The sequence below is a fragment of the Lactuca virosa genome, chromosome 2 (genome assembly GCF_052849685.1).
Source record: "Lactuca virosa cultivar CGN04683 chromosome 2, Lactuca_virosa_CGN04683_v6, whole genome shotgun sequence".
Lineage (NCBI taxonomy): Eukaryota > Viridiplantae > Streptophyta > Magnoliopsida > Asterales > Asteraceae > Lactuca > Lactuca virosa.
In genome coordinates, this window is record NC_136427.1 from 272,558,532 (window position 1) to 272,573,723 (window position 15,192).

Consider the following 15,192-nt stretch of genomic DNA (forward strand, 5'->3'; position numbering starts at 1 on the left):
ACGTATTTGTGATGGGCCGATGTATCCAGATTTGTGCGGATAGCCAACAATGTGGGAAGTACAACTTTATGTTGAGGGCCAAAGAGGGATGAGTTGGTAAGAAGATCAACTATAGTGTTGTGAGCCTAGACATTCACAATGGTGAGTTGATGACATGATCAAATAAAGTGTTATGAGTGTAGACATTCACAAGGGTCGAGTTGATGGCAAGATCAACTAAAGTGTTATGAGCCTAGACACTCGTTGAATGTATGCTTATATGTATATTGTTGTATGTGGTATTTTGGGGAACTTACTAAGCTTTGGCTTATATTTGTGGATGTATGCTTAAATGTTTCCAACTACTTATCAGATCGCGAAGGAGGGACTGTACACGCACATCAACGGTTTTATGATTCGATATTCCGTGTTGAGTTTCCTTATAATTGTGATTTTAGATTATAGTTTATGAACAAATAGTTTTACATTAATTATATCTTTATAAAAAATGGATGTTTATTCTATTTTAAAAATGAAAAATTTATTGTGAAATTTGGGACGTTGCCCAAAGTGTAATCTAGGGCCTAATGACATGATTACAACTGACCCTAGTTTCCATTTATGATCAACAAATCCCATAGATTCATGTTATCCATAAGAAGACCCATTAGTCTCTCTTTATAGTCCCTAACATTTGATCAATAAAAACAGCGAAAGAAATTAAATCACAAACAATGGTAGGCAAACAAAAGTTCAACACAAATCCAAGTGCCTATACGATCAATAAGTACCCTTGAAACAACATTGTTACCAAACATTCGAAGGCACCCCATAACACCCTCTCACCTATACTCCTAAACCTAGAAACTCCAATACAACCCACATCAACATCAAGTCATCAACTAAAGCTGTTTGATTTTTGGTTTTTGGCTACAATTGCTTAATGAACTTAAAAAACCCTAAAGCCTTCACGTGTGTGTGAAAATGTTAATAAGTTTCAGATGAGGACCGATGATGGAAAGAGAAGATTGACGTCAACTGAAAGAAAAAAGGAAAGTGTTACGTGACTATCTCATTAAAGACAAGGCCAAGATAACTCGTTTACCCATTGTTTTTCTTAAAATGACTTTTTATACATGAGAAAATGAACTTTAAACCCATAGTTTAAAAAATGGAGTTTTTGAAAAATCATACTCCTTACCTTTCAAAAGTGCATATGATTTATTCATCCAAAATGAATATAAAATGATTATAAATTAATCATATATATATATATATATATATATATATATATATATATATATATATATATATATATAGGGAAAAGTTCAATAGAGAACCATAAATTATTGGTTCTTCAAGGAACCAAATATTTTTTTCAATTTCTAGAGCTTATTCTTTATCGAAAAAAAAATCTAAAAAAATCTAAATTCATATATTAACATTGTGAATGTGAAAAATATTTTTCGGATTCACCGTATGAATCCGGATTCACATTGTGAATTTTCAAAGATTCACATTGTGAATTTGACGTAAAAAAAAATTCGAATTTGATATCATTGGAAAAAGGATAAAAAGTTATGAATTTCTGTATTTTTAGTTTTTTTTTGATAAAAAATAAGTTTTAAAAGTTGAAAAAAAGATTGGTTCCTTGGTTTCTTGGTTAATTATGGTTCTCTATTGAACCTCACCATACATATATATATATATATATATATATATATATATATATATATATATATATATATATATATATATATAATTTTATCAACTTATAACTTCTTAAATTAATCCAAACATATTTTTAATACAAATAAGGTAATCCAAATATATTTTTAAATATTTATTTCTTATAATACATAAACTAATAAGGCATACTTACTCTATTAAAAAAAACAAATTAATAAGCATATTTAATAATTAAATACCCCCCTTAAATGACATCATATCTGGAACTCAAATATAGCAAATACCCCTTAAATGACATCATCCCATCTGGAAATCAAATATAGCGTTCACCCCCAATTCGCTGCCGCAATAGATCAGCCCAATATCATTTGCCGACGTTGTCGGCAAATCCGCATAACCTCTTTCTCTATCTCCGGAAACGTAAACCCTAACAGATTTCCCTGATAAAATTTGAATTCATCAAATTCTTTGTCGCAGATCCGAGTACAATCGAACGCCGATCGGATCTCACCGGCGTAAAATTGACAATGGCGGCATCACGGCGTCTCCGTGACCTACAATCGCAACCAGGCAACATGATCTGCGTCGATTGCTCACAAAAGAACCCTCAGTGGGCATCCGTATCCTATGGCATTTTTATGTGCTTGGAGTGCTCCGGCAAGCACCGTGGCCTCGGTGTGCACATCTCCTTTGTGCGATCGGTCACCATGGATTCATGGTCCGAGATCCAGCTCCGTAAAATGGAATCCGGCGGCAACGAAAAGCTTAACAATTTTTTGGCCGAGTATGGTATCCCGAAAGAAACCGACATAATTCCGAAATATAATTCCAACGGGGCATCGGTTTATCGCGACCGAATCCAAGCCCTGGCAGAAGGTAAACAATGGCGGGATCCGCCGGTTGTGAAGGAGAGCCCGATCAAAGGTGGCAGTAAAAAGAAACCTCCAATGCCGGGCGGGGGTGGGGCTAAGGTTAGTAATAATCAGGGAGTTGGTGGGTGGGATGATCATTGGGGGGATAACAGTTTCGATGATGATGGTTTCAGATCTGCGGATAATATGAGGAGGAATCAGACGGTTGGTGATTTCAGGAGCGGTAGCGGTGGTGGTGGGGCGCCGGCTAGGTCAAGATCGACGCAGAGTTTGTATACACAGTCGCAATTAGAGGCGTCTGCTGCCTCAAAGGAGGATTTTTTCGCAAGGAGGATGGCGGAGAACGAATCAAGGACGGAGGGATTGCCGCCCTCCAAAGGTGGGAAGTATGTCGGGTTCGGATCGTCCCCAAATAACATGCCACGGAGTAATTCTCAAGGAGATGTTTTATCTTCGGTCACTCAGGTACTGCATCTAATCTTCTGAATCAACATTTTCCGTATCTATCGTGTTGGATTATTTACATTTAGTTTCTGTTTGTTGTGTCTATCCTCATCATCTCTTGTTGAATCTCACATAAACATCCTAATGAGCTTTTCTCTCTTTAATATGATAGATGCATATATGTAGTGTTCGATAATGATTATACATAGTTGAGTGAGTGTGAGGTTGCTAGGATACATATCTATATAAATATCTGATATTGGTCAGATAAGTTATTTGATGCTGATTGTATGAAAAATGATATGTTTGTGCAGGGACTTGGTAAGTTATCCGTTGTTGCTGCATCTGCTGCACAGTCAGCTGCCAACGTGGTTCAAGCTGGTACTAAGGAATTCACTACAAAGGTTTATAATTTCACAACAAAGGATTCACACATAGACATATGCTCTTCTTTATCTGTGATTCATATCCCCAAGGCCCCAACCAATTTAGAAATTTTTTATTTTATTTTTAGGTGAGAGACGGGGGCTATGATCACAAGGTGAATGAGACTGTGAATGTTGTGACTGCAAAAACAACTGAAATCGGACACATGACGTGGGGCATCATGAGAGGTGTCATGGCATTGGCTACACAGAAGGTTGAAGAGTATGCCAAAGAAGGTCAAGGTCAAGGTCAAGGTCAAGGTCCCTCCTGGAACCAAACACAATCAAGAGATGGGTTTTATCAGGAGTCAAAAGGCTGGAATTCCAATTCCAATTCCAACTCCAACTCCAATGGCAGGAATGGAATTTCCAAGAGCTCATCAGGCAGAAATGCGAATTTCGTTGGTGGTTGGGATGATTGGGATAACGATGGTTATAGAAAGCCCACATCTGAAACTACTAGTGTATCATCTCATAAAGGGGGTGACAGCTGGGGAGGGTGGGATGATGATAAAGATGATGATGATGATGATGATGATGATGGTTTCTACCAGAAACCATCCAATGGTAAAACCCCTGCCCGTACTGGGGGGAAATCAGATTGGTCTGGGGCAGGCTTTCACTGAGGTTAGTGGTTTGTACTTATTCTTTATATATATGTACAATTAATTGGTCAACAAGTTGGGCAGTTGGCAACTAATTGCCCAACTAAAACAGAAGTAATTGTAATGGTATACATTGTTGAAGGGTTCAAATTCTTTTGGTCTGTCTTTCGTTTTTATTTTTCTGGTCATGTAATTTGGTATAAAAAACCTTAAACCATTTGTTAATTGTTTATTGTTGGTAAGAATTTCAATTGGAATTCCAATACTTGTATAACATCTATTGAAAAAAAAAACTATATATGATTCTTTTCCACTCTTGTGCATTTTTTACAATAACGTAGCACTTATTCTCCAATTATGACACGTAGCTATACCTCATTTGCTGCCTCTTCATTCTGACTTGGAGATTCTTCTGAAACAATTTTATCATGTTGTTGAATCACAAGCACAGAAGACACAACACCATGGTTGGAAGAGGCTAACAGGTCTCCAACCGGACCCAGCTCTGCATGCTCCGGTTGCCGGTCACCTAACCTAGCCACCATAGCCGTGGGGCACCGTGCTTTGCCTACAACAATTAGATCATACTCACCGCTTTTTCCTATTCTCAATATGCTCTCAACGATGTCGTTTCCACCGTTTTCTTTGTATTCCACCATTCCTTCCCACTTTCTCAGGAATTCATCCATCACCTTTTCATCGCTCTCCTGAATGAATATAAAAAAAATGTATTTTTTTATTAAAAAACATGTGTTATTAAAAAAGAAAGATAAATTGTACCTTCTCTTTTTCGGGATGGATAACTGTGGTAGAGAAGGTATATTTATCTCTGCCTTTACTGGGAGCCGGTTTCAGCCCAACACCATCGTGTTCTGCCCTGTTCTCCTCCACAAATCTCAAAACCGTCACGTTCACAGCCGGATGCTCCACCATCCTTCCTCCCAATTCCAAACATGCACGATCATCAGGTCCACCAAAAAACATTACACACACCTTTTGTGCTACCGTGGTGTCGGAGCCATTTTGTTGGGATTCATCACCATGCCCTCGATCAACTAATATCGCCACCGTGCATTCAGCTTTATTCAGAACCCTCTGATTGACACCTCTCCAGCCATGGCCCACATTCTCAATCACATCTGGACCCTCCGTTTTTATCCACCGTTTATGGAATGATAAGATAATCATTGGCACTCCTTTCTCTTTAGCCACGTGGCATATATCCTCATGCATGGTTGGCAGTGCTGAGACAGCGGTGGTAGTTCGAACCACGACTTGACCCATCTGGCCATAAGCTCGGAATGCAACCGCCACTCTCTCGTGAAATGCACGTGCTGTGTAGTTAAACCGGCTCACAAACGGGAGACCGTTTTTTCTGACCCGTTGGACCATCACAATCGAGGAACTACGTTCAGTGAGTTCAACCAGGTGGAGTACGTAGAGCTTGAGCCGGGTTTTGTTCACAGACCGAGTTGACTCGATCAAGTTGATCAATGAGGATATGTTTCCAGGGCCGTGAACACATGCCAATACTCTGAGATCGTATTTCTTCCCGGAGGATGACCTTCTACCGCCGCTGCTCCGGGCAGGTTTGTAGACGGCCATGACTGTCGGAGTTGTGATGAAAGTGGTGAAAAGTGCCATGAGAACCAGTATTGCAAAAACCTCATCGTTCAGAACCTAACAAAATGGTTTACGCAATCAATTTGACCGAATGGAAGAACGTCAGAAACCCTAAAGCCTGATAATTGAAATTAGAAAATTGAGTTGCAATGAAGAAACCCTAACCTTTTTTTCTTTGCCGATGTTAAGAACAATGAGTTCGACCAATCCTTTAGTATTCATCAGCAGCCCTAACGTAAGTGATTCCCTCACTGGAATCATACACATCACCGCCACCACAAAAGTCCCAAAAATCTTCCCACCGCATGCCGCTGTGATTACCATCGCTAGTAGGCCCCATGCTTTCCCTCCACTAATTTTTGTGACGTCAGTTTTTAAACCACTGGAAGCAAAATATAGTGGGAGTAGCAATCCGGAGACGAAGTCTTCAATTCTTTCTATCAATTTCTCGGCGAAATTTCCTTTGGGGATGGTTAGTCCGAAGATAAAAGCTCCGAAAATGGAATGTATGCCGATGAGATCTGTAATGAAGCCGGAAACCATGACGGTGGCTAGTGTCAAGCAAATGTAGACCTCGTCTACTGTGTCGTGTTCCGGTGAGCACCGATGAGCCACCCAATTCATGGCTGGCCGGATCACAACCATCATAAAGATCACAAAAGCAACTCCTGACAAAATTATGAAAAAATGTTGAAGAAAATATTAATCAAATAAACCAAACTGGTTAATTTTTTAATTAAATAATTAATTATTATTATTTTTTTGCAATTTTACGAACAAAGCTATCTGAATCGCATCATAAAGATCACAAAAGCAACTCCTGACAAAATTATGAAAAAAAGTTGAAGAAAATATTAATCAAATAAACCAAACTGTTTAATTTTTTATTATTTTTATTTTTATTTTTTTATTTTTGCAATTTTACGAACTAAGCTATTCGAATCAATAATCAATTTGTGTAAAAACAAGCCATATAAGCTAAATAAAAATCATACATCCGTTTCAGTTTCATGTAAATTCGTTAAATTTGTTCATCCATAGACTTATAAGTGGATGCACAAGTTATTTGGGTCGAATAACATGCCGACTTTGCATAAAACGAGTAGAACTTTTTGATACTTTTTTTCTATTTATTTGAAGTGTCATCATTATAAATAATAATTTTCTTTTCCTTTTACCAACACAATTATAAAGAGTTTATTGTTTTTTTCGATTTTTTCTAGTTTTCATTTGAGCAAGTTCTTTTTGTTTTTCTTGAGTCAATATCTATCATTTTAAAATTCATATATATTTTATATAGTTATAAGAAATTTATTAAAATAATTATTTATTTTCTTAATAAACATTAACAAGGTTATAAACATTTTAATGCATTTTCAATACTTTCTAAATAAGTTGTTTCGTTTTCTTTTGAGCTACTCTTTTTTTTGTTTTCCTTAATGACGAATTAAAATCAATCTATGTAACATATATAGAAACTGTTGCATCGAATTTGACTTGAATTGTTATTTCGCTTGTTGCACGTCTTACAAGTCATAAAAGGGGGAGTTGTACTCGATTGTACAATTTCAAAATCACATGTTACAAGTCTTGATATATTTATGAAGATTTGACTTTCTTGTGATTATGTATCATTAATCTTGTGACACTTGAAAAGCAAAAGTAGATAGAAAGGAAGACCCAAACCTGAAAGAAGGACCCACACAGAAACCAATGGGCTTTTATGAGGCCCACCTTCGTCGCCGTTTCCAGCAAGTGCGACGGCGAGGGCAAGCAATATCCACGCCACGATATCGTTAAACGCGGCGGCAGCCATGGCGGTCTCGCCGACCCTGGTGGTTAAGAGCTTCAACTCCGCCAGAATACGTGCAAGCACCGGAAAAGCTGTGATGGACAGAGCCACTCCCATGAACACCAAGTACTGAGCATAGCCGACTTTATCAGCTCCGTCGATTGTTTTCCGTAGAACGAATGCAACTCCGATACCGAATATGAAAGGGAGCGAGATTCCGGCGGCTGCTATTGCAAATGCTCGTTTTCCACTCCGGCGGATGGAGCTCAGGTCAAGCTCCAGACCGACTAAGAAAAGAAAGAAAAGCAGTCCAATGCTTGCGACAGACTCAAGGATGGGAGAACTCCATCGGGGAAAAATCCGGTGCATGTACTCTTGATTCCGGCCCAACGCAGATGGTCCTAATAGGATCCCACCCTGAAGATGAAATGTTGTCTCAGAATAAATTATACGATTATAATTTTTAAGCAGCAAAATGTAAGTAACACGAATGTCTAACTTTCAGTAAAGGAGTGATCGAAAAATCATAAAACGTGACTAACACGGAAAGTTCCGGCCAGTACCGCTAGTTCGTAAAGTGCAAAACAGAGACACCGGAAAAATGAGACGTACGACCGGACCGGTGATTGTAGATTTGAAAGAATATATTAACATGTATGTAGTAGAGAAATGGAGGAACATACGACGATCTCGGCGATGACTTTGGGCTGACGGAGAGGCTTGAGGAGGAAGGCTAATGAGCGGCCGACGGCGAGGACAAGGGTGGTTTGGATAATCAACAATGGAAATGCATAGTCTAAGGGATTGTCACCTTGCCAAACTCCATCTGATGCCGTTTTGATTGCTGTGATATTCACCGTCATCTCTGCTTACTATCGTCAACAATGAAATAAGCTAGGTTTATATATATCGATCTATACAAACACGTAACCTCATGGTTATCATCATCAACAATTCAACACCCCCTAAATAGCAATTATAAATTTGGTCCCTGATCTATTCAAAGTTGCAACTATGGCTCATCTTTTCAAATTTTCTGGACATCATCCTTAAATTTGCATTTATTGCGGATTTGATTCAGTCCCGAGCTTACCACAAAAGTTGTTTAAAGCACCATATATACTATACACACACCACATATACTTTAAAGTTTAAACGACACGGCATATACTTCACAACAAATTAATATAGCTTACATTGCACCGTAGATTATATATTGAGGCGGTACCGTTGTTTCTTCTGACTAATACACAATACGTGTCTAGTCAGAAGAAAAGAAGTCATAAATCAGATTCAAACGGCCAGAAAACATTCCACAAGTGTAATTGTAAGTTTCTTGGGACGAAATCAAGGAAAATAAATTGTTTTTTTTGTACTAGCCGTTAACATGGTGAGTTAAGTAACACCTTTAACAAGAGATACGAACCCCCATCTCGTCTGTAAACATCTTAGAAGAATATATGCCGCAAAGGTGCATTTTCCGGCGATTTAAGGGCTGCCGGAGGCGGCTTCGGGGAGGGGTTGGGAACCTTGATAGGGGTGAGAGGGAGCTTGTACATGCCTTTTGATAACGAGTCTAGCAGCTTTTTTTTTTTTTTTTTTTTTTTTTTAAAGCCTAATCGGCAACCACACTTTCTCCCTCGTTTTCTCTCGGTTTTCCGGCTCAAATATATAATTTAGAGTTAGGATCTTATGGCTTTCGAAGATATCCGCTTTCCAGGTTCCAAAAACGAGAAAGAAGAAGTCCCGATGATGCGTCGTGTTGCAGGGGGGCAACGTCTGACCATATTTCCAAGATTTCCAAGATTGGTTCCTATGATCTGATCTGTTGGCAGTATTATCCCCAAACCGGATTCCTTTGACAAACATGGTGTTTCCAAAACTGCAAATTAGCCCCTGAACTTTTATATCCTTTTACTTTAATTTTTCTTTAATTTAATTTAGTTTTATTTAATTATATCTAGATAAGTTTTCAGAGTTGAAAATTAACCCCAAGACTTTTATATTCTCTTACCTTCATTTTATAAAAAAATTATTTTATTTAATTTTATCTAGATAAACCTTAAAATTGAGTAACTTTTTTTATTTAATTAATTTAGAATATTTCAAAATTATTTAACTCTCTGTTATTAAATTTTAAATCTTAATTAGACAATTTTAATTAATTATATTTTTAGTTAATTTAATCCCTTAAGTATTGTATTTTTACACTTTGATCAATTACTTCATCAAAATAATTATTTGTGATATTTTTTTTATTCTTTTTAAATGTCAAAACTACTAACCCTGGGTGACACATAATAGCCAAACAATATATACATATAATATTACACATAAGAAAAACACAAGTCTAAGTATATCATATATTGGGGACAAGTATTCATAGGGTAGAATAATCACCTTAATTCTGTAATTTATCCTTTAATGAATTCTTATAGATATAGAAAGAATGTAGAAAACCAATATAACCATAACAACAATAACAAAAGCTCCATGTCATGTACAAATGTGGTAATGAGGGGGGGGGGGGGGTTAAGATGGTAGACATTCGTAACTGTTTCCAAAGACATATATAACCATAATATGATAAGTTTTATAGGTTACAAAAATCATGTGGCGAAAAATAACTTAACTCTTAAGTTCACATGCAACCTAATTGGATCTATATTTTCACTATTGAATGTTATAATCTATAAACATCAAAGAACCCTATGGAAAACTCTAGTTTAATCGAAATTCATAAGAGAGTTAGGGTTTACATACCTTTTGATTATTCTTGTAAATAACCAATGAAATCCTTCTTCAAAAGTTCTTGGAAGCAAGCACCAGAAATCGTCTGCCTCTGATGGTTCACACCCAAACCCTAACAACTAAGGAAACTTGAAGAGAGAAAGAGATAGGAGATGGGATGATTTTTGGCTATCCTTCTAGGAGTATGAGTGGCAAAAAATATGATGCCTAAGGACCCTATCTATAGCTGATAGGAAAACCCTAGAAACCCTAATTTGAAATAAAATAGTATTATTTCAAATCTGGAATTATCCACCTTCCTAATTATTCATATTATCCATATGAAAAATTCCATAAACCCTAGGGAGCCTCTGATTTTCGGCCAACCACAGGAATTCTCTAGAATTCCTCTCTCATTCAACTATTGAACAATTACATCTTTAGTCCTTGCACTATTAATTAATCTAATTAATCCCAAAATTAATTCTAATTAATTTCTGATTAATTGTGTAACATTCGAAAAAAATTTAAACTTTTTAAATAACCACAAAACCATCATTTATTACAATTTGTTTTCAAAATAAGTTTCACATCATAGTTTTCCCAGAAATCATAACACAAAACACGAGGAGGTGCACGATCAAGCCTTCGTCTTCCCGCGATCATCTGAGGTACCTGAAACATAATCCAAAACTGTAAGCCCAAAGCTTAGTGAGTCTTCCCTAAAATACCACCACAATACATAATCATAACTATCACACAACAACACGCATACAGAACCTTCAGCATGTATGGACCGCCACACCGGGCCTTCAGCCTGTCTGGACCGTTCTCTGGGCCTTCGGCCTGACTGGTCCGCCTCGCAGGCCTTCAGTCTATCCGGGCCGCCCTGGGTCTGTTGGCCTTCAACATAAAGCATGACCGCCTCAACCCAACCAAACACATGTCGACATATACATAACTCATAAACATATAATCAATCAACATACAAGCACATATCATACAGATTAATAAGCATAGCATCATCCTATCTACCAGGATTAAGATCTAACAGATCACTACGATACTCAATCATACGATAATCAGGAAAACAATCCAAAGGGCCGGTCTTGGTGCTTTCGACCGGTAAGTACAATGAGGGAAACTCACCTCACAAGTAGTGCAGAACTGATAAGGTCTGACTCCGAATCTCAGCTCCTGACTCAAAGCCTACAACCATCATGACCAATCCCATCAAAATCCCAAAATACCCAAAATACACTCAAAAGTCCAACTTGGTCAACCATGGTCAAAGTCAAAGTCAACGGTCAAGGTCAGCAGTCCATATTGACCCAACTTGTCGAGTGCACCTCTGAACTCGTCGAGTTCTACAGTACTCAGAAAATCGGGGAAAACCCTAGCCAACTCGCCGAGTTTTTTCCAACTTAACACATACAACTGATTCTTCGATTCCAGGGACTCTAAGGCTCAGATCTAAACTCCAAATGTGTCTAAAAGGATAAAGTTTCCAACTTTATCCTTTGGGGCTACTCCAAATGCTCAAAAACCCCTCCACAAGGCTTGAAAGCTCAAAGGCTTAACCATTAAGCACAAAATCCTTGAGATCTAGAATCCAACTTTTCCAGAAGAGATTCTAGCCTCAAAACGTCCTAAAGGTTGGTGCTTTATAGACATGCATGACCAATGCATGTCTTGAACCCAAAATAGGTCAAAAAGGGAAAATATGACCTAAACTCCATGCATGGCATCAAAGCTTGGCTAAAGACCAAATCTAACTTACTATAAGGTCAACTTGACCAGGAGATTCATAAAGTTGCAAACTTTATGAAGTCCATCCATTGCAACATCCAAGAATAAGGAGAAAAAGGGACCAAACTCAAGATCTAGTTATATAGATAGATAAAAATCGGATCTTGAATACTTACAACGGTCCAAAAGAGTGCCAAACTGAAGACGAGAGCTTAACTTACTAGATCCTTGACTCCTTCTTTCAATCTTCTCCTTCTTTTGCTCCAAATTGCCACACTAGCTCACAATATGAGATGAAATGATGATTAGGGTTCACAAGGCCGATAATAGGGTTTGGAGGCTGATAAAATATCAGCCTCAAGGACTTAAGGAGGTTATATAGGGTGCAAACCCTAAAATTTAGGGTTTCTCACCCAGCCACCAACTCGTTGAGTTTTCCTCACCAACTCGACGAGTTGGTCCAAAAAGATGCACGACCCAAAGCACTTCAACACGTCGAGTTGAGGCCATCAACTCGCCGAGTTCCAAGGGAAACTTGCTTAATAAAGAATAAATCTCATACCTGGAAATCAAGATGTTACAAATTCTTAGGCCCTGTTTGTTTACCTCTTAATTGCAAAATTAAGAGGCAATGTCTTAAAAATTCAGATTCAGATCGTTTGTTTGCATCTTATTTTTTACCTCCTAATATTATAAATGCCTCTTAATTTTTCAGATATTGAACAAAGTCTGAGTTTTTTAAAAAGGTCGTGTTTCCTATTTTGCCCTAAACCACGATCGAACAAAATACACCTCCTCTTCTCTTATGTGTGTGTCTGCTTCCCTTCGCGTCTGCTTCCCTTCACCACAAAATCTCCGACGCCGCTGCATCCCTGCAACGCCGTCGTCGCCACACTCGCTCCGTCTCCAACTTGTTTTTTTGGATTGTGCCCTAAAGCAGGTTCGTTTCTCTTCTTCTGAAAATCGAAAATCGAAATCAGTATGTGTTCGTTTCTCTTCTTCTATTTATTCCTTCTTTCCCCCAAACTCGAAAATCAAAAATCGAAATCAGGTCTTGATGTTATGCTATCAGTTTCTGATTTGTTCAATCGAAATCAGTTTTTGGTGTTATTGTAAATCTATCCTCATAACGAGAAACTATACTAGCATACAATGCTAAGCTCATACTATCAGACATAACCTAAACATGCTATCCTACTGCTATCTACTCAATACTAGCATGCAATTCTCAATAAGCTGAAACACATATAACAGGCACATAAGGCATCCTCCTAGATCCTTAGTCCTATTATAGCATGTTGTTCTACTGAAACTGAACTGATAATTACAACATAAACTTGTATGGGTAATTTGGGAGTACTTACTTGAGCTCGGCTGATCGCATGCACCACACCCTTTTCCTTTTCTCAAAACTCTTTTCTTTTTAAGTTTCTTTTTCAAAAATTCTTTCGAAAACATTTTTCTTTTGAAAATCTTTTATCATTTCCTTAGTTTGAGTCCAGTCATACCTGAAAGTGTGTCTGAATCCCTCAAACCAAGGCTCTGATACCAACTTGTAACATCCCAAAAATACAACCCAAAAATTTTCGTTTGAAAACTTTACTAAACCATAATATCAAATATTAAAATATAAATCCATGGATCATGCATCTCAAAATGTCATAATAAAATTAATCAAATCAACTGATGTCAAAACATATCAAAATATCCGAATAAAACTCCCAGGATAAACTGAAGCTGTGGTGTGTGCCATGCCATCATCCCGAGCTCTTCCCCTTACTAGCGGAAGTACCTGAAACTATAAGCACAAAGCTTAGTGAGCTCCCCCAAACTACCACATACCATACAATAACATATAAATCAACTACTGGGCCTTGCCCACTGCATCGGTCCGAAGTTCGGAAACTGCATCGGACCGAAGTCTGGGACTAACCAGGGCCTTACCCTCTGCATCAGACCATAGTCCGGAAACTGCATCAGACCGTAGTCCGGAACTAACCAGGGCCTTGCCCTTTGCATCGGACTGAAGTCCGGAACTGATTGAACATAGCATAGCATAATCATAACTACTAGCATAATCACATATACTGCATACTGCATCAGACCGAAGTCCGGAACACATAACACGAAGACATGCTTGAATCACAAAGACATCAAGCACACTGAACTACTGCATCAGACCGAAGTCCGGAACTACTGCTAACTTAAACGGGCCGACATTGTGGCCATAGACTCGTTCTTACTGGAAGGAACTCACCTTGTAACGCTGGCTGCTGAGATGCTAAATCTGAAACTGGCTGACTGTTGCTCCGGAACTCCCCGGCTACAATCCCATAAACACTAAGTCAGATACTGATAACTGTTTTCAGGGTAAAATGACTACTTTACCCCTGGTCAAAGTCAACTTCCTGGTCAAAGTCAACTTCCTGGTTGACTCTACTCTCCGAGTCCTACTATGAACTCGCCGAGTTCCCGGACTCACACTTCTCTAACTCGCGACTCGACTCGCCGAGTCCCTCTACTTCCAGATCCTTGTTCTAACTCACTGAGTCCTCTTCCACTCGCTGATTCAACTCACAACTCTAAAATCGGAGAAATCGGGAGTTTGCGCTCCGACTCGCCGAGTCCAAGAACAACTCGTCGAGTCCTATGCATGTCCTCACTAAACAGTTGATTCTAATCGATTCCAGTGCATCCAATTCATAGATCTGAGCTTCTAGGGCCGATATAACACGTAAAGTTGCCAACTTTACGTACATGCATAGAGGTATGAAGCTAAAACACCAAAATAAGCTAGAAATGGGAACCTAAGGTTTGGAACAATGCCTTGCTTTGCATAAAGGTAGCTACTTTGAGCTCCTGGGGCTCAATGATGTCCAGATCTATAGCTCACTTCCCTAAGGGAGCTCCAATCTCGAGTTTGGACCTTGAAATGTCCCAAAAGTGGCAAAACAAGCATATATGAAGATCTACTAGGAAAACGAACAAGGTAGAGGCTTTATTACCAGATGAAGTAGCAAATGGAAGGTAGCTTCTGGATCTCCTTCTTCTCCTTTGCACCTTCTCTCTTTCCTTCTCTTCTACACTTCCAAGAATACACCAAAACACTCAAAATCAAGAAGGAATCACTCAAGCTCACCAATGGAGGGCTAGGGTTTTGAGGGGGAAACGCTCTAAGGGTGCTGGAGGCTGGGATGGGGGCTATAAGGACGTTTAAATAGGGTACAAACCCTAAGGATTAGGGTTTCCTCCAGACTGGCCTACTCGTCGAGTCCATGCGCGGA

At 38.6% G+C, this 15,192-nt stretch overlaps 2 protein-coding genes across 2 annotated transcripts; one reads left to right on the plus strand and one right to left on the minus strand.

Moving 5' to 3' along the window:
* Positions 1–1,951: 1,951 nt before the first annotated feature.
* LOC145161100 (putative ADP-ribosylation factor GTPase-activating protein AGD6) lies at positions 1,952–4,277 on the plus strand. Its single transcript, XM_079080539.1, has 3 exons — positions 1,952–3,005; positions 3,299–3,388; positions 3,499–4,277. The coding sequence occupies exons 1-3, from the start codon at positions 2,196–2,198 to the stop codon at positions 4,033–4,035; spliced, it is 1,437 nt and encodes a 478-aa protein (XP_078936665.1). The 5' UTR covers positions 1,952–2,195; the 3' UTR covers positions 4,036–4,277.
* CHX20 (cation/H+ exchanger 20) lies at positions 4,266–8,433 on the minus strand. Its single transcript, XM_079080537.1, has 5 exons — positions 8,113–8,433; positions 7,324–7,846; positions 5,803–6,305; positions 4,795–5,694; positions 4,266–4,721 (listed from the first exon to the last, which is right to left on the minus strand). The coding sequence occupies exons 1-5, from the start codon at positions 8,290–8,292 to the stop codon at positions 4,383–4,385; spliced, it is 2,445 nt and encodes an 814-aa protein (XP_078936663.1). The 5' UTR covers positions 8,293–8,433; the 3' UTR covers positions 4,266–4,382.
* Positions 8,434–15,192: the final 6,759 nt, after the last annotated feature.